Genomic DNA, 19,944 nt, shown 5'->3' on the forward strand with positions numbered 1-19,944 from the left:
GGGGGGGGGGGGCATCCCAGTGTCACTTACACTGGGAAGGGGAAAGGGACTGGGGGGGCGGAAATTAGGGTGGGAGGCAGCATGTGCGTCAGGGAGATGGGTCTATTTTACCCCGACACCCCAAACAACCCCAGCCTGGTGGGACTGCAGCGAATTTGGGGTCCTTCGGCCCCCCAGCACTATCAACCCCTTGCACCCAGCCGTGCAACCCGGGCTCACCCTGTGCACCCCTGGGGCACGCAGAGGTGATGCTCTCCCACCCCAGACCCAGAGCAGGGAGCTGGAGCCAAATTTCAGCCGTGTGCTGGGAGATGAAGAGGAGTTGGCCAGCACGGTGGGGAAGCATGGAGGTAGCTGGACACATTCCAAGGTCTACGCCGAGGCCAGATGACCCATTGGTCTATGCATGGAGTAGACAAAAGGAAAACGTCGTGTCCTCAGTGCCAGGAGAGGAGCCGAATGGTTTCTTCTTCTCCAACCCTAAGGAGAACGTGGTACAATTCCTCTCCCATCTTTGATGAGCCCGAGAGAGGTGATGGCACCAAAATTTAGGACCAGCCTCCCAGAGTGGCCAAGAGTCCGTTCCTCCTGGGCCAAGGAGGTCTTCCCTGACCTGGTCCTCTCCGATCTGGGCTAAGGAGGTCCTCCCTGAACCTGAGAAGCCTTGGAAGATGGGTGTCCAACCAAGGAGCTGGTGGTCCCAAGGGTGTGGGATTTGGTGTCAACTTTAAGACAAATCCCAGGAGGGGATTCAGACCTCCCTGTGAACACAGCAGCCATGCTCAGGGGTTTCCATCACACTCAGGTGCAACAGCAAAGGGGCCATATCAAAAGGGACCATGCAAACAAGGACATGGAGTCACTGTGGAGGTGGCAGAGTCCACCACGGTCATACGAACTGGTGGGATGTGAGTTAGCAACCCCCAAAAGCCATGTGGGAGAGGACCCGGGGAGAGCAGAAGAGCTTTTTGCACCCAAGAAGGGAGGAGAAGCCACAGGCTCAAGAAGAAGGCAAGATGCATGCATCTAGTACAGACGACGGCAATGGGAGTCTTGAGGCTGACCATCAGCAGACTTGTAGGAGCTGAGTAAACTTGCAGCAAATAAAATACTGGTCTGTTAGGTATATTGTATTTGAATAAACAAAGAATAATGAAATATATTGTTCTGCCCTAGGACTCTGTGCCATAGTCCACAACACCATGTGCGTTGATGGGCACGAAGGGATGCAGGAACCATGACACAATGGAAAAGGGCACCTAAGCTGGGCTGAGGATGAAGAAAACAGGGAGAGACTAAAAGACCTTCCTCCAAAGAGCCTTAAAAAGCACCCAGAAGCTTTGAGGAGGGTAGCAGAGAAACGGGGAGCAGAGCCAAGAGAGCACAGCTCTCCCTGGGGACAAGCCAGTGGGTGTCAGGGGGGAAAATGGGGCACCAGGGTAAGAAGATGATCATGGGGGCACAGCTGATGGCACCAACACCGTCAGGAGGCAGCTGTTTGGAGGAGGCGGTCCAAAGAGGATCAGGGTGAGTCAAAACCAGGCAAAGTGTGATGCAGATGGTGTCAGGATGCACATCCTAAAAACTCTCGACTCTTTCCAGGCACCTGGAGCAGAAACCCACCCCACCCATAACCACCTGCATCTCAGATCATCCTGCTCCATGGCCCGAATCCTAATGAACATCGTCAGGGCTCCAGCAAGGGTTCAGAGGCTCGTTTTTCTCCCATTGCTGTCAAGGTGGAGAGATGATGATGGCTTAGGCTAAAGGGAGAGGTGAGCTGGATCTTCTTCCTTCATCCAGCTTTTTGCCCACCACAGTGGTCCACCTCAGATAATCCCCTCCGTAAACTGATCAAGTTTTAATCTCCTTTCCAGTGTTTCTAGTGTTGCGTCTTAGAATAGCTAATGTTTAACTTCCCTGTTCTTCTCCCTCCCTGGCTCTTTCTCCTCACCCCAAGGTGTTTGAAGATCCAGCCCTCTGGTCATGGACCCCTCACCAAGGTTTTTTTGATGACCATCACTCCAGGAGCCCTTTCCTTCATTTTTTCCCATCTCAGTTCAGATGCCTTTCCCAGCCGTGGGACTGGAGACCTGTGGGAGCACGGGCTGGTGGCCCTCATAAACCTTCTCCATCTTCAGTAAATACATTGAATCCTGATTATCACACAAGATGGAAATACTTGCATTGACCTAACACATCAGATGGAAATTGTTCTCAGACCTTCCTCTGCCTTGGGTAGCTGTGAGCCAAAACAACGCCGGGTCACGTAGCTGCTCCCCCAGCAAGACACACACAGAGCCAGCCGCTGCTCCGCAGCAGGAACATTGCACGTCCACGTGCGCAGGGGTCTGCAGGGCTGTCTGGTTAGTGCAGCAACGCACGGGACCCGGCAGGGCGTCTGCCTCGTGGCTGCACTCGATGAGGCTCTGTCAATACGATTTCTTGCCCCGCATCACTTTAGACAGCACTGTAATGGGGTCAGCCAAACTAACGAGGCAGGGGTTAATGTGAGTGTGAAAGGGAAGAGCAGAAGAAGGAGCCAGGCTCGCAGGCGGGAGCCCTGTCCTGGGAGGAGTCACACACGCTTTCCTCCCCCAGTGCAGGACCGAGTGTACGGGGCCATTTCATGGGGTGTATTTAGTTTCTTGCTTAGCCGCACCGCTGTGTCGTGCCCAAAGCCTGGTACCCAGCAGATGCCTGGACCAGGACCATCACCTTCTTCCAGGGGAAGCCAGCAGGGTTGTCAGCCCCATACAGGGAGAGAGGCAGGGGAGGTATCCCCATGTCCCATCTGCTATAAGCTATGGGGCACGAGCAGCCAGGAGTCCAGGCTTAACCTCCCCTTTCTGCAGCAGAGCTGCTTTTGCAGATGCTGGCCCCAATTCTTCTCCCTGGGACGAACTCAGGCATCCTCTGGCTGGATTTGGGGCTTGCAGTGATGAGAATCAGGCTGCCCTTAGCCTGCTGGGATACCAAATACCTTCATCTCACCACGCAGAGCCATTTGAGATGCCCCCAGAGTTACCCACCTGGTTCCCAAGGGCCCTGTGTCCTGTGGGTCCCATGTCACCTCTGCCCATCCCATGTGCCAGCCTCTGATAGCCCACGAGTCTCAAACGGCAGAAGACACCCACACCTGGGTGAGAGGTTGGAGCTCAGATGCTCGCACCTGGACATCCTGAACCAAACACCAGAGAGGAGGTGATGGAGACCAGGTCCTTGACTACATGGCAGAGCCTCTCCGGAGGCACCATCCTGTGGGCACAGCCAGGACATACAAGGGGAAAGCACAAAGCAAAGGTTTGGTGCCTTCAAGGAACCTCCCAAGGAGACACTTCATGGCACGTGCCAGAACCTGAAGGCTGAGATCTGGACAAACCTTCTGCACCTGATCCCACCTCTCCTGTTTGGAAAGTCAGATGCAATCCCATCCCTAAATCCCACCCCAAGCAAGACCTGTGCACCTCCTGAACATCAGAGGATGCCTGGGTGTCCTTCAGAGCAGACATGACAAGTGCTGCACGGTTGCTGACCTGCATGGGGGACACAAGTGTCCACCTCTGCAAAGCGACACATAACAGATCAAAGCAGGTACAGAAGCAGCACCCTGGAAGTGCCTCCAGGACTCCAAGCGAAGAGATGAATCTTCCTGCCATCAACCCACCGCCGGACTCCGGGAGCTTTTCTCGGCTCGTGCGTCATCAACAGCAGCGACATTGTGCAGGGACAGTTCTGCCGTTTGATGTCCTTCCTCCAGTCCGTAGCCTCACGCTGGTTTCTCAGAAATCATAAATTTGGGCAAGGTACCAGCCGTTCATTCACGGGAAGCTGGCACTGGTGGGCAAGGGGTGCGGTTGGAGCATTGGGTGTCATAACTAGCTGGGGCTTCTGCGGGGAACCGGGGGAGCGATTAAAACTATTCAAGGGCAAGGATGCCGTGTGAACTCCAAAACAGTATGAAAACCACAGTATTTTGTCTGCTCCTCCAGCGTGCAGACTACCTGTGCGTGCGAAGCTGTTTGGGCAAGGTGGAGGAGCCAGGTCTGAAGCAGAGAGATTCATCTTAGAGAGTGTAAAAGGCACCCAGCATGTGTCCAATATGAACCCCGTAACCGTAGGGGAGCTTTGGGGTGCAGTCTTGCAAAGCCACCTGTGTACAGGCAACCACATCAGTAATGCCCTAGAAGGCCAAGATTGCTCCAATCATGACATCAGATATAACAAATTTGAGTATGGATGTAGCAGAATTGGGACCAATAGGGAGAAAAAAAGTAATTAGGGGCAGATTAGGCTGAGAAAAAAGAGGTGCTAAGGTAGAAATAGAAAAAAAAAAGAGGGATAAGTTATGAAACCAGGTAAGGAACACAGAAGGATGGGATCTTTTGGTGGTCGGAGCATGGGTGCCTACAGACGGTGGTGATGCTGATCTGGGTACCCAACTGCATGGGATGCCCTTGGACAACTCGCTGGACTCTTCATCAGGGCTATGTCCAAAAGATTCAGTGCAAGAGGGTAAAAAGGGAGACACTTGCACCCTGGTATGAAGAGCTGTGGGGAGGGAAGGATAGTAAAACTGTAATTCAGCAGTAGTAGGGTGTAATTCGTATGGTTTAAGAGTGATACCTTTATCGTTGTGTTTAATAATGTGCAAAATCAGATCATAGATCAATAATGATAACGTGATCGTTAGTTAATTAGGTTGTTGCTTATTCAAGTGGTTTATTAGTCTCTTAGTAGGGTATTGCTTAACCAGTGGAATTCATGGCCATTTGAACGCCTGCAGTTCAAAGAGGGAAGGTCGGATCCTGAAGGAATGGTGTTTTATCCGAGATGCGCGTGCCGCCAGGCAAGCAAGCTCTCCTCCCACTGCTGGTAGTGCCCAGATGTTCATGGCAAGTGATGGTCCAACAGCAGCGTAGACTGGCCCATTGCAACTCCCAAACACCATCGGATATGTCTTGGGAATACCCCCCAAGGAAGATTACCAAGGCCAACCTAGCAGAGGGACAGACAAATAATGTTGTTTTGTTATCTTGGTGATATTCGTTTGTAGGACGCTTGGAAGGTAACTTCTCCACTTGAGTTGCCCATGAAAAACGAGGTTCCAATCAAAATATTGTCCGGAACAGCGTAAAAGCTACAGAAACCATCAGGGAGCCAGCAGAGCATCAAGCAGGAGACAAGAAGTTGGGAGGGACGGTGTTTTGTCTCTAATACATCTGCCTTTCTCCTTCGCTGAACCTTCTTTGAACTCATCTGCACACATGAAACAGGAAAAAGGTAATCTAATTAAATGTTCATCATCAAACACAATCAGGGCTGAGGCCAAGTCCCAGCCTCCGTCTCTTGATCCTGCGAGGAGGCAAAGTCAGGAAAAAAGGAGGGTCTCTCGCTGCAGCTACAAATGGAAAATTAAAAGACAGCAACAACGAATCTTCTTTATCTGGAGTAAGGCAGTAAAAAAAGACTTAAAAATCATGTCTGATGATTCCTGCAGACCACTTTGAGCGTGGATAGAAAATTCATCAGAAGTTCTCTGCTGGAGAAAGGACGGACAGGTGAAAATGGAATGGAAAAGGGAAAACCTTCTGCGTTTTTTATTTTTAAATCTTTTAATTTGGAGTATTATTATCGCAGCTAGCTGATGTCCACGTGTGTAACACAATCTGCGCCAGAGAAGGCGAGGGCCACTGCAGACCTTCCTCCTCGTTTGCCCATGACACCATCCCTGGGCGATGCACGCTGGCTCTCCTGGCTTTCCTTAGGGCTACCTCAGCACCTTGGAGCCACCCTAGCACATCCCTGGGGTGGTGGACCTTCAGTACCAAATACATAGGCGGTGATGTGAACAGAGAAACTCTGCCGAGGCCAGAGAGACGCTCACCTTACGGCACAAGAATTGGTCCGTCACATCCCACGTGGAAAACTCGTACAGGATCACTGGTTCTTTGTTTCCCTCTAAAATACCGTTGGGTTGGTAGCCAGAGCACTCAACATCTCCATTCAACATAAGGTCCAGCCTTAGTGTGTGGTTGACTCCTATCACCCAGTCAACTGGATTTAGTCTCGAGCCTTGGGGATGCCCAAGCCTGCCAAGGACTGCTGCTACCTGCTGAAACAGCAAGCCACATGCTTGTCTTTGCAAAGCCCTTCTCAGCAATCACCTCCACATTTTTAGGAGAGCTTTCGCCACCCAAACGCTTGCTGAAGGTCTTGACACCTCTGCTGTTGGTTCAATTCTCTCAAAAGCAAACAGGCAGCAACAGGCATGGTGGCTCGGTCCCTCCAGGATCTCCAGCATCAGTTTTTGCTCACAGCAAACTATTTCCAGCCCTCTGTTCCCAACCTTCAACGTGAAGTGAAATGAAGAATGTCCCAGGCTCCTTCATGGGGAGAGGTAGGGCCGGAAAGTGCGTGGTCGAATCATCATGACCACCTTCCTTAGCGAGTAGTAGTCTGTGTCCTTCCACGAGTACCACACAATACCGTCCGGCCCCAGGATCTTGCGGTTTTTAATGGAGTATCGGCCGCCCTGTGATGCAGAGAAAGAAGGATGGTCAGGCATGGGAAACGCATCGAAGCATCATCCGGATGGAAGCATCGGAAAACTGATTGCTCTGAAACACTGGAGCAAAGAGCTTAATGATGATGTGGTGAAAAGAGCATGTAAAGCCCAACATTTTTCAAATGGTCCCAATGGAGCTGGCATCCATCCATCTCGGGCTGCATGAGTCACCCGTACCACAAGTTTCTACCATGCGGTCCCAAACCCCAGCGTGCAGAGGTGTCTCAATACTCATGTCTGGCCCACAGCACCGAAAAGGCTGGACTACCTTGGTGCCCAGCACTCATTTTGTTCCCTCCCTGGAGAGCAGAGGCTGGTCAAGCCAGGAAGGATTGCTATGATGTGAGGACCAACAACCTCTTCCCAGCCCTGGACCTCGTGTGCTAACGTCTGCATCCTCATCCCTCCACTTTACCTTATACTACACCCCATTGAGGTTGGAGAAAAAGCACTGGTTGGAGAAAAAGCACCTTGCATCCCCATCCCTCCACCTTTCCTTGTAGTACAACCCGTTGAGGTTGGAGAAAAAGCCCTGGTTGGGGAAAAAGCACCTTGCATCCCCATCCCTCCACCTTACCTTGTAGTACACCCCATTGAGGTTGGAGAAAAAGCACTGGTGGTACCACCATCCTCCATGGGAAATCTCAGCACAGATGTTCCCCGAGTCAGGTGTGCTGAAGCTCCTCTTGTTGTGGTACCAGGCAAAGGAATCCTCCACCGTCCCACTGAACCCGTCCACGTGCAGGCGGTAATAGTTTGCCTCGTCCTCAATGCTGCAAGCAACAAAGGTGGGGCTATTTAATGGGGAGTGTTTGAGTCTCCTTTCCAACCTGGATACTGCATTCCTCGTGTGGACACCTAGCAATCATCGAGCTGCTCTGGCCAGGCTCCCTGCTATGACTCATCACCTCTAGAAGCTAAAGATGTTGTATTTTTCCCTTCTGTGGGATGTGCGTGATTTTATCGTGACTCAGGGCACTTGTTATAGGGCTGAACTGGGCAGACCGTGACTCTAAAACCACAATAAAGGACTGCGGCACCTTTGGCAAGACAGTCCCTCTAATTACACAGCACTGCCTCCTCTCCACGTAACGAGCATCCCGCTCTTCACCTAGACTGAACTAATTAGTAATCTGCCCCTGGGCTAGCAAAGGCTGAAGGTCACTGCCATTACACGTGACGTCTGATGAGAAAAGTCAGGGTGATCATTCAGAGCACGCATTTGCTAGTGGAGAATGCTCCACGGCACATTCAGGCAATGGGATTTTTTTTTTCCAGCAGTTTCAGCAGTTTTGGGGTCTACTCAAGCCCTCAAGTGTCCATAAGGTGCAGAGCTGGCTTGGACATCCTGCCATGGTGGGTTACTCCGCAGTCACCCACAAGCATTTCCAGTATAGACAGGGAAGGAGTTCATCTGGGACAGTCTAGACAGACTCGGTCACCCCTGATTAAGAAAGGATGTGGCTGATGCAGCATGGATAAATAAAACAGCAGAGGAGGGGAAGAGGTATAGACACTGAATGACAGCACATCAGGTCCAGCAAGTAAAAGCCATGAGTAAAGAGGCTAAAAATCAAAACACGATTCTAAACCAGGGAGATGCTGGAGGACCTGCCCAGCAAGGCCACGGGACTCAGACCCCTGGTTTTGACATAGAACTCCATAATTTTGGCAGAAAAAATACTCCTAAGCAGCTGGGGACTGTCCATTGGGTCCTACAGCTGCCTTCCCCTGGGGCTGTGGATGTTGGCCGTGGCCGAACGACACTGCACATTTACTATGTCACACCCAGGCTTCAACCCGGAGCAAAAATTGGTGGTCAAATCCGGGTGGGGAAGAAAGGATAGACAGCCTGGGCCCAGTCCGAAAAGCTCTCTAGACAGAGTCACTCTGACCTCAACAGGGTTCCCATGCCTGAAGGTCTCCCAGCATTGAACCAGTTGCATCTATGAGAACCAGGGAAGGCCATCCATCCCACTTTCTACCTGAAGACCTGGTAGAAGGCGTGTTTGTGTTTGTTGTTCCAGTCCTCCAGGTCAATGCGCAGAGAGTAGTCCCCTTGGCTCGTCATCTTGTGGATGTTCTCGTTGCCCAGCCAGAACTCGCCATTGAGGTCCCCAAAGCCCTCCTTGTACTCGTTCCAGGTCCGGTTGAAGTCAACTGAGCCATCCTGACGCCTCTGGATGACCGTCCAGCCCCCACCTGCCAGGAGAGAGATAACATAAAATGGGGAGTCTCCAGGGAGCATCCAAAGGTCCCAGACAGACCCCTTACTGGTGTCACCTCTGAGGATCCATCTGCAGCTCAGCAAGGTGTCTCTTTGTCGTGTGTCCTCCCACCAACTGGCAAAACACAGTGTCGGTTGCTGCACGGGGATAAAACATGATGCCCGTCATAGCTCACGGAAAGATGCTCCCACCTCTCCCATGTCGGTTCATGACGGTGTTCCCCTCTTGATGGTCAGAGGGTCATTCCAGAAGGTGGTTTTAAATGGGAGAGAGATGGTAGTTTTCGGGAGAAATGTTTTGGGACTGGAACAAACTAGAGATCCTGGAGTTTGGAGATTATTATGTACTGTTCCTGCAGCACCACAGAGGCACAGGAGCTCTCCCAGTATTGTCTCACTGTCTCCATCTGCTCTCCCATCTGTGCAAATCCCTCTCTCCTCTCTCATTTTATTCCAATATTGTAAGCTTGGGGCGGGGGGGGGGACGGGGACACGGGACTGGAGCCATCTTTGTATTTGCTGTTTGTACAGCCTGTCACTCTACAGTGTCCAAGATTGTGTTGATGGTCACGCAAATAATAGTAATGACATAACAAAGACCACGTTGTCTGAACAGCTTGTTTCTCAATGAGCACGTGCACCCCAAAGCTGCAATCACCTGTAGCTACTACAACAGGGGAAATTGTAGGTGTGGGGAGCTGAACCCCTTCCTCCAACATGGGATGTGTTGATGTGACGCGTCCATCTGGGCTGGAGCAGATCCATGGGGCAAGGGACTGACAATCCACCACCCCATTTCCCTGATGATTGTCATTATTCTTCCGAAACTCAGGTGTTGCAAACCAATTTTTTTAGTAAGTTTGTGCCTTGGGATGACAGTAGTGTGCTCCGTATGGATATTTAGACAGCAAAGGTGTGGGAGGTCACCTCCTCCCTCATTTACACTCCAAAATATCTGTGGGAGAGCATCTACCTCCCCACTCCTTACTTCGGCACAGCTACAATTTAGTGGTTGCCCACACATAGCCCTCAACTACCCGGAGATGCTCCAGGTACCCCCAGTGACTAGCTGCTACTCCAGAAGGGCTTCTCTTTCCCTAAGCCCTGTGTCATATCCACTACTGTGTTGCAAATATCTTGGATGCACGAGGACATCTCAAAGAGCACTAAACGCCTGTATTTAGGCAACTGAATCCCAGCCGTAATGTCTGGTTTGAACTATTCATCCAAACCCCTCCTTTAGTCAGCAGAAAGGACAAGTCCTCTGTCCCTGGAGAAGAGCCCTTATGGAGATGCTACTCTCACTGACTATAATGTAGCCTCAGAATAGCTCAGATATAAGATACAACCCTCAGGTTAGACAAATCCCACCCAAAAGTTCTTCTAGAAGATGTTGTAGGTGCCTCCTGCAGTACCTTCGGTGTCCATCTCACACAGCACTTCAATAGGCATCCCTCCGACCGAGGGCATGATGCTGTAGACCCCAGATCGCCGGAGCCCGTTGTAGTAAACGGAAGCACAGTCGATGGGGCAGTTCCTGGCGTGCTTCACCTCTGAGCGAGAAAGCAGAGAAACACGGTGGTTAGTGCACAGCGTGGAGAAAGGGGCATGCAACCAAAGCCAAGTGCACAGCGTGGAGAAAGGGGCATGCAACCAAAGCCAGCGTTGTTTTCACGCAATCGTAACGCAGAGCGGGACAAATAATCCTGGATCGCGAGCTTCTTCTGAAGCTGGAAACCTCTGCAGCACACTAGCTTCACGCCTGAGTGCAGTGGCCTATTAGTGATCACGTTCGTTAGCACAGATCTGCACTTAAGGATGCTGTGGCTGAGGGATGGTCTTCGGTTCAACCGGTGTTGTAATGGCAACGCAGAAATGATACGCATTTTGCCAGGCTCAAATGAGATTATATCTCACACCGAAATGTTTTATACGTTGATAAAGAATAGGCTGGTTCTCGGGCAATGGTCGGTGTAGATTATAGCAGAAGGTTTTTCTTCTCCCAAACTGCTGCTGCGGGTTTTGTCTTACAAGGAAAGGGGATCAAAATCATTCTGGAGAACCTAAAGGTGTTTTATATTTGGATATGTCAGGTGGGATGTATTTCACCTGGCACCAGCCATCGATACTTCAGGCAGGTGGTCTCCACTAGCCCTTAGAGACTTCTGCCGAGGGCAGTTCATCCTGGTTTTACATGGGAGAGGAGAGAAGAGCCCCTCTCCCTGTCTCCCTCCATCACCTACCAAAGGACCCCAGCCGAGTTCTCTGCACAGAGATGCACGGTGACATCTGAGATGCCCCGGGGTTGGTTTTCAGCTGTCCCGTGTAGGTCATGTCTTGTATCTGCCAGGCTTACGTGGATGTCTTGGATGCTCCAGAGTATTTCGGGTGGCACTAGGTCTCAGCTGAACCGAGACCCTAGTCATAGCAGTGGAAAGAGCACATTGAATTCTTCTCTGTCCACGCGTTGTTTGCCTCATTATCTTAAATATCCAGCTCATGTGGGGGGACGCGTATGTAGACACCCAACATGAAGCATCTTCATCTGTGAGCTGAGCCTCCCTGGTGGGATGAATCCCGTCTTCAGAAAGAAAGGCACAAAAGCAGCTCACACAGCCAGATCCCCTTCCCTTCACCCACACAGCTAGACCAGCCTGAAGCACAGCGTGGCCTGAATACCCAACTGGGACCACTGGGAAAACCAGGAGCCTGAGGGAGGGCAGAAAGCATGGATGGGACATTGCCCTTCCATGAGGCACACAGAAAGGATGAGACCACGGGACTGGCAGACGATGAAAGCTCCTTGTGAACGGGAAAGTAAGTCCGGAGGGGAGTGATGGATGAATGGTTGCAACATCCCAGCCCACCAACTGAAGAGCGTGGTGGCTGGGAGGTCTCCCATGGGAGACCCCAGTGACAGGTTGGGAACATCTTTTGAGGTTGGCACCAACTGGCAGTGCTGCAGGGGAGCGTGTGGGAGAAACCAGTTGTGTGCAGCAAGCAGAGGTCAGGTAGAGGCAATCTAGACCCAGCAAGCATCTAGGACAGCAGGCAGAGCCTGATCCCACCTGAAGTTAATCAGCTAAAAGTGCTGCATCAACCAGCTGCACGTGGGCTGGCATTCTCTGGGCCAGAGAAGTCACCATCCCAGTCGCGTCCCGTTATTGAGATGAATCCCAGCTCTGGCTTGCAGGTGGCGGCCGTGGGTATAGACATCAACTCTGACGTCCTGGTTTTGCACAGAACATTTCTTGCTCAAGGCTCTGAGGCACCTGGAAGCAGGTACCAGTGGAGCTGCTTACGCTACCTCCACCACGACACGGATAGCCAAAAGAGCTTTAAATGAGCGCAATGGAGAAGACTCAGACGAGTTGGCTCAGGGGAGAAGTAACATGACTTTCCCTCCCCAGACATCACCAGCTCAAATCACATCAAGTTTGGTAGGTGAAAGCCATTAGCGGTTCAGCTCTGCATGCCGCCTCAGCCACCCAACCCAGCCTGCTCCTCGGTGGAGAAGACAGACGCTGTCCCTACAAGTCCCTCAGCCACAGTTCATGGAAGGCTGGAAGACTACTCAGGAGAAGTGTCGCTTGGTCCTTCTCCGATGTTCCTCCTGGATATCTGCTGTGGGAGATGGGATTTGGGGCATGGGGACCAGACTGGCACATCTAGTCTTGTCTTCTCGAACACCACCACTCTCTTGCCATGGACCCAGAGACTTGAACAGGTTGAAAAAGCAGCTCAGTTTCCCTTCCAGCACCTCAAGGTTGAGCTTTGCAGAACCTGGCTATGGTAGGCCCTAGTCAAAATGTTTTGACAGCAGTGGGTTCTTTGGCAGAAAATGGGGTTTTAGTCAAACTGAACCTTGAATTCTTTAACTGAAGGTTCCCATGTTTGCTATAAAAACCAAAGAAAACATTCCAGGACTAACAAGGAAAACAGCGAAAAACCTGGCAAATATTTAAATGCATTCATTAAAAAAAAGAGCGTGTGAGAAATAACAGAAAATAGTTGTTTTTCAAGAGTTTCACCAAAGCCGTAATTTCACGCTGTGAATTTCTGAACAAAAATTAAAAAAAAAAAAAACCAAAAAAAAAATCCTGTTTTTTTTGTGGGTTATTTTGGATGGAAAAACAGTCCCTGGAGCTGGGAGGAAGGCTCACGCAGCTGACTGCAGGTGGGGTGATGGTGGGAGCAATGCCAATCTGGTTGTCAGAGCCTGAGCTGGCCTCTGAGAGCATCTCACACCATCCATGGAGAGAAAAAGGAGCCACTGAGGGACAGGACCTCTCTCTTAGACGGCATGGAAACTATCCCCAGAGGTGTCCATTGCTCTGAGGAGCCCTCCTGGCTGCCTTGGAAAGGCAGGTTGGCTGAGATAAGACTCCTGGCCAATGCAAAGGGGATTTAAAGCAGTTTTCCCATACCCTTTCCCTACAACCCGCCTTGAGAGAGGTCCTAAGGGTGAAGCATGCCCTCCCACCCTGCTCCAGCAGGTCCCCATCACCTGGATGGTGCATCTCCTCCTGCAGCCTCATCTCGGCAGGGCTGAGGCAGGTGGGGTTACGCCAGGCCCAGTCGGTCAGGACGGAGATGTTGTTTATCTGCGCCTGCATGTCGTAGAGCAGCGTGGCCTGGATGTGCTGCAGGGTGCTGGCCTCGCTGTACCGATGCTCCAGGTCCTGCACCCGTTGGGCCAAGCTGTGGTTCCAGCCGGTCGCCTCCTCGTGCTGCGGGCAAGGAGAAAGGCGGGATGGGGGGAAAGCCTGGGGACCGGGGGCATGGCCCCAGGACCCCCCCAGGGATGGGCAGGCAGGGGAGCAAGCGGGCAGAGGAGCGCTTGCTGCGTGCACCAACACAGACCAAGGATGGTGCCTGCACCCTCACCCTCACCCTGCAGCCCCATACCAGCTCCCAGCCCACCGTGGGAGCTACAGGCAGCTCGAAATTCCCAGGCTACGGTGCAGGCAGGGCGTGCACAGGCAAGCCTCGGGCTGCGAGAGCAAGGCAAGTGTCTAGGGTTCCTCTCCAAACACCCTTCTGCCTGCAACCCATTGCAACATGGATATGGCCTCTATGTACTTAGCAATGCCACCACGCCCAGGTTTTCCTTCCAAAAAGTTGTCCAATCTCCCCTTGAACCGTATAATGTTTTATAACATTATAAGGAGCTCCACAGCTTATCGACACCTTGTATGGTGAGCCACCTCCTGCTCTCCGGGCAATGGCTGGCGTCCTGCAAACAGCAATGACCACATCCATGCGATGCAAGGAGTGGGTGTGACAGAGCACCCCAGCCCCTTTCACGATCCTTTTGCTACTTGTTTTTGGACAACCGGTCTCTGATCCTATGCATAATGTACACGCAAGCTGGCTGGAGATGCCCACAGCTCATACCAGGAGATGGGCACCCCGAGCCCCACCAGCAGGCACCAAAGAGGACCCAGATGCAGTCACTGCAGACGCACTCGCCCCTCTTGTTCGGTGCTCCCTGTCCATTAGATGACAAAGCAGGCCTTAAACAGCACATCCAAAATCCCACAGCAGCCTGGGAACCCCCCGCTCCCTCCCCTGGGCAATGCAACAGCTCTACACCGTGCTCCCCAAAACCCTCCCGTGGGTCCGGCAATCCCATACCCCCATCTCAGGTGGAGGGATGCTGGTTCTCCACCAGCACTGCCCTTCCCTGTCCCCTGATGGGGACATCTCTTCCTCCATCACCCGCTCGGTGTCACCGCACAAGCCACCCCAAGACCCTGAAAATAAATGAGTTTATTTTCTCACCTCCCCGTCCCCAGCATCAGGGGCAAATCTGGATTTTTAGGTGTCCGTGCAAGCGTGCGGCTTATTAAATATCCCTGGGGACACAGAGATCTGGCCCTTGACTCATCACTACCTGCAAAACCGCAGTGGTGCGGCTGAGAGCCGGGCATTTCCTTCAGCTGGAAGGGGTTTGCATGCCCAGAGTATGTTTTCTTCCCTTCCAGCTGCTCCCAGGACCCAGCTCACACCTCGGTCCCCGTTCCTGCCAGGACACGTCTCAGCTTGCTGTTCCCAGGAGATGGCATCACCACTGCTGGGTTATTGTACCGATAACTAGTGGCAGCTCTATAATATCCTTCCCGACGCTGCTTGAGCGTTGCCTGCATGGCCCTGCTAAAAGCCCACCAAGCCCGCCTGTATCCCCAAATCCAGGGAGCAGCTAGCTAGGGCAGGGGCGGCAAAGTGGGAATTACAGCGTACGATAACACAGTGCCTTCCTTCCCAGGACTGCAATGTCTCTGGCTCTACCATAAATCAGCCGTCCCCCTCACCTGCTCCGTGAGCCGTGACTGATACAGGCTTCTTCCAGCTCCCTTCACCCACGCATCAGCTCTCCGAGCAAACCCCGTGATGCTTTCTCCCAGACAGTCCCCTCCTCCGCAGTTGATACCTTTTTTTTCCTGCTGCTGATTAAAAACGGCACAGCCAGACCACCGTGACGGTCCCCTCATGCTGCTCCCTTCACCACGTCCCTCTGCTCCGGTGGGACCGGGGCTGTATTTTTGCACAGCGGGGTCCTGCTCCGTGCATTACCCCGCCGTGCAAACGCAATAGGACTGGAAATGCACAAGGGCTGGGTGAGGGGGTTCCTTGTGCTCCCTAAATCATGCCGGAAGGAGGGAGGTAGGGAGGGAAGAAAGGGCATAGATGGGACAAACTCATCTGACTCAATTTGGGTGTCCGAGAGGAGCTGTGACCTGGACGAGCCTGTTGCTCTCGCTCAGCTCAGAAAGCGATGCTGAGCTCAGAGAGACGTCTCTGCTGGGACAGACGAGCCCACGCTGAGCTCCCAGAGAAATAACTGACGGCAAACCCCAGGGAGACCAACCAGCAGCAGCCGGAGGCTGATTTATGAAGAAGGATTAAGGGAGCAACAGCTCCTCAGCGGGAGGAACGGAGGCAAAGGAGACCTACCCAGGCTGACCCAGCGGGGAATTCGGCAGGGGGACTCCCGGGACATGCGAGGGGATGCAGGAGGAAAGCAGCTTCCCAGGCTGGGCACAGGCGTTGGGAAGTGGCCAGACCAAGGCAGCGGGAAAAATCCTTATGGGAGAGCCGCGAAGCCGGCGGGGAGCGGAGGAGAGCAGCTCAGCAGCCATTGCTGCCTCTGGTTCCCTCCACTCGGCTGTAAGTCCCCGCGCAGCATTCAGCTTTGCTTCTTGCTTTTCCCCTCCTCCGGTGCTTGGAGGGTGACAGGACCTGGTCATTGCCATCGGCTAAACTCTTCAGATTTTGTTTTCTTCTTCCCATCCCATTATTTTTTAAACTGATGGAAAAAAACTGAGGTTGGAAGACATGGCTGGAGGTCTCCACCCTGCAGAAAGCAGGGCCAATTTCCAAGCTGGATCTGGTTGCTCAGGGCCTTTTCCAGTCGAGGTTTGGAACTCTCTACAGATGATCCCAAACGATCTCAGAGGATGTCCCCTTTCTGCGTGCGGCAATATCTTGGTGGCACAGATGTTGCTGGCACTGTCCCCCAGGTATGAACCACTTGGAGACACCAGGTAGGACCTGGGACCTGGCTGCTCCAGGACATCTGGGTGCACCTTGTGTCCCTCCGCTCTCCTTGTAGGGTAAGGAGCCCACCAGCACCCCATGGCAGACACGACTCCTCCAGAGCTGCTCGCCTTGGCTCCCATTGAGGAGAAACAAGCTCTACCAACTCATCCCATCCTCCAGGAGACATCCAAGAGGTCCTAGCAGCATCTGTGCCTGCGTTCACTGCTCAGATCTCTACGAGATCGACTGGATCCCATGGAGACCCTTGCATGGCAGACATGGGAGGTGGGCAAGAGGAATCCCACCCTTTGGTGCTGCTCCAGAAGCATCCCTCTCCACCAGCTTCTCCCCAGCTGCCAGGCTCGGGCAGGAGAGCCAGGGTATGCTGTGAGAGCATTCAGTACCTGCCTAAGGACGTTTCAGTACCAAAAAAATAGCGAATAGCAGGGAAAGGAATAATAAACTAAAAAAAAAATGACATAGAAATTACCAGGCTGTGATAAGGGAGACAACTAGGAAAAGGAGAAGCTTCAGCCACTGCCGATGGGCCAGGAGGGACCTGCTGGGGCATGGCCTTGAACAGGGTCCGCCTGAGCCCTGCAGCAGATAAGAAGGGGGAAAACACATTTATCAGGAGTATTATGGGCTTGTGGGACTCTGCGAGAGTTATTACGGGATGTTCAGGGGAAAGGCTAAAGGTGGGGAAAGGAGCGGGGGGTCAGGGCGGATGGGGTGGGGAGTGCGTGTAGGAAAACGGAGAGATGGGGGAGTTAAAAAGGGCCGGACTCGCTTAAACCAGCTCCCAGTCAGTGTCCTTGTCTGGCTGAGCCTGATGGCCGCAGGCCGTCTTCTCTGCTTAGGCAGCCCTGTCCTCAGCTAATTTTTTTTCAGCGTAACCTCGCTCTCTCCTACGTGTGAGTGCTGCAGGGTCTAAGTGCCTGCGGCTGGAGGGACGCGGGCCGCAGGGCTCACAGGTCATGCGCGCGCGTGCACAGGCACGTCCACGCGGATGCGCGTGCACCTGTATATATGCATGTGGATGCGTATGTTTATGTCCACATGTACGTTCGTGTGCACGTATGAGGGGTCTAAGCACCAGCAGCTGGAAAGACCTAGGCGTGTTTGTATTTCCCCAGGGAATTCAATCGTGTGTACGTAACTCGCTAGCAAACTTCAGTCCGGACCAGCTGGCGAGCAGGAGACTGGCATGCAGGGTAAGAAGCTGCAGGACCTGGGCATGGATATTAGATGGACTGAGAGCTCGTGCTCCACACCTAATTCCCTCGCCTCAACACGGAGCGTCCTGTTTGAGGCCATCAGCTCAGCTCCCTCTACAGCCACCACCAGGCAGCCCGCATCTCCAGGAGGAGATGGGTTCTCCTCCCTCTTCCTTCTGACCCTGCGGACACCCTGCACAACTGCCGTAGACCAAACACCTTGCCTTTAGATGGGTCATTATCAGAGTATGGAAATGAAGAATGGATTAAGACCGTGAACACTGCAGGGAAAATATTTAGTGCATTACTATCCATCTCTCTCCTTGGCTCTGAGCTGGAGAAGTCAGTGAAAGAGCTGCAGCTCCAGGTAGCACAGAAGTGTGTTTTGCAGCCAGCGCAGGGAGCTGGGATTGGGGAAGGACAGATTAAACAGTCCAAAGGGACGAGATGTCACCAGAGGATGAATGTGGGAAGTTGGGAGACCGAAGATCTATTGCACCAGCTCGTCCCAGTGCAAGTGCACGGAGAAAATGGGAGAGGAACAGTGGGAAGTGGGTAAGAAGGTGAGACGGGGGACAGGGGCCAACACGGAGGAGGGACCCTGGGTGGGGGGCACCAAGTGGGTCTGCCTGAGCACGAGCACCCATCCTGACCCACATGTCTCCCTGCCTTCCTCCATCGCACCGGGAACATCTCGCTCCCACGCAGACACCCACGGCACGGATGCCCACCCAACAGCGTGGCCATCGCAGCGCTCGAACAGCCCTGCAGCCTCTGGCACAGCCTCGCTCTCCCCACGGGGCTGCAGGAAGCCCAAGGGTGAGGATGGAAGGAAGCTAAATAGAGAATAAATCACCCCCAGAGCTGGACCACATCAGACCTCATCTCCTCCGAGAGCAAAGACAAGGGTGCTATTCACCCAGAGGTCTCGGGGCTCTTCCAGCTGACACCAGTAGATTGCTGCTGGTTCTTCTGTGCATCTCATCAACAGCCAAGTGAGACATCTCAGCTGGGAAATGACTCCTGCGGCCAGCAAAACACACCCTGCTCCCTCCCTGCTCCTGGTTACAACCCCCTGCAAGCTGCTGCTTGCCACTGCCGACAGACGAGCCAAGTGTTTGCTGGGCAAAGCCACGGGGCAGTGCCAAACGTCTGAGAGCTTCAGAGGTTTCAGCTTCAGGCTGTGGAGCTGGTGAACGGAGCTGGGGTGGGATGAGCACCAGAAAGGAGACTGCAGGGAGGGTGTCATGGGCTGGAGGTCAGGGTTTCTCCTGCTCGGCTGTGGCCATCAGGGATATGGTCCTTCACCGGCCACCCAAAACTCCAGGTCTAGTCTGGCATCCCGCTATGGGCAATGGGATGGATCAGCAACCCCTTCTAGGCAGGCTCGAAGGTGGAGGAGATAGCACAGATAAAACACCAAAGGGTTTGTGGCTAATGTTAAGAAAGATCAGCCCTGGAAGGCTCCTGAGCCATCACAGTAGGAGCAGCTGGGGTTTAATGGATATCCCAGCCTGTGGTCAGAACAACACCATCTGCTTCACCAGGTGTCCTCCCCCTGCAGCTGCTGGGAGCTGGAAGGGACCATGGGGAGGGACCGTGGGCACCCGCATGGAGGGGGGGTCTGCGAAGGGCAGCCCTTTACCTGGAGCTCAAGGACTTTGATGCGGTGCCGGTGGTTCCTCAGCTCCTCCTGGAGCTCTGAAATCAGCTCCCGCAGCTCCAGGACCTGCTGCTTGCGCTCTTCGTTCTCGTGGAGCCAGTAGGACACTTCATCGGTGCAACGAAACATGTCCGGGCACCGCTGCTCGTCCCCCTGCGGCAGCGTGGCCACGATCTTACAGCGGCCATTGGGCAGCACCTGGTTGCTGTACTCCCCGCACTGGATCAGGCCCGTGCCCTTCTGGGGACCCTCGTGGTCTCTGTACGCCGCGGGCAGGGATTTCTGCAGCGAGGGGCTGCTCAGCGCGGCCACGAGGATGAGGGACAGCAAACCTGCCCTGGCAGAGCCGGTGCCGGGGCAGACCTCCATCAGGCAGGTGAGGATGGTCCCCCGGGGTGACCCCCCGTGTCTCATCATCAAACACCGTCGGGGAGAAAGGTGGCAGTCCCCAGGGCATAACACCAGGTCTTCTCCTGAGAGCTAGCGGGTGAGGTTGCAGCTATACGGGAACAGAGCGTCCGTAGGGATGCCAGAGCTCCGGCCAAGGGGGTCACTGCAGGCAAGGGACTCGCCTGTCCCCATAGAGCATCCTCCTTGGTGTCACCCCGTGGCCACCAAGCTGGGACCAGCTCTGGCGGGAGATCCCCCGCTCTCCTGGCCAGGCTCCACCGGCTTTGTGGGCTGCGTTTCCCCTCCTGCAGAGCTGCCGGTTGGCTTGGAGGGTGCT

At 53.5% G+C, this 19,944-nt stretch overlaps 1 protein-coding gene across 1 annotated transcript; it reads right to left on the reverse strand.

The window, feature by feature from the left end:
- Positions 1-5,773: 5,773 nt before the first annotated feature.
- On the reverse strand, positions 5,774-19,703 carry LOC142407591 (techylectin-5B-like). The gene is made up of 6 exons (XM_075497220.1): positions 19,200-19,703; positions 13,303-13,525; positions 10,211-10,348; positions 8,554-8,770; positions 7,146-7,341; positions 5,774-6,535 (listed from the first exon to the last, which is right to left on the reverse strand). The coding sequence occupies exons 1-6, from the start codon at positions 19,632-19,634 to the stop codon at positions 6,389-6,391; spliced, it is 1,356 nt and encodes a 451-aa protein (XP_075353335.1). The 5' UTR covers positions 19,635-19,703; the 3' UTR covers positions 5,774-6,388.
- Between the last annotated feature and the right edge of the window lie 241 nt (positions 19,704-19,944).

This window comes from Mycteria americana, chromosome 3 (genome assembly GCF_035582795.1).
Source record: "Mycteria americana isolate JAX WOST 10 ecotype Jacksonville Zoo and Gardens chromosome 3, USCA_MyAme_1.0, whole genome shotgun sequence".
In the NCBI taxonomy this organism is placed as follows: Eukaryota; Metazoa; Chordata; class Aves; order Ciconiiformes; family Ciconiidae; genus Mycteria; species Mycteria americana.

Coding starts and splice junctions, on each gene's coding strand:
- LOC142407591 (XM_075497220.1), bottom strand. CDS start 19,634: ATGATGAGACACGGGGGGTCACCCCGGGGGACCATCCTCACCTGCCTG. Junction 10,349..13,302: donor GGAGGAGATGCACCATCCAG/GTGATGGGGACC, acceptor TTTCTCGCTCAG/AGGTGAAGCACGCCAGGAAC. Junction 6,536..7,145: donor TCAATGGGGTGTACTACAAG/GTAAGGTGGAGG, acceptor TCTGCATCACAG/GGCGGCCGATACTCCATTAA.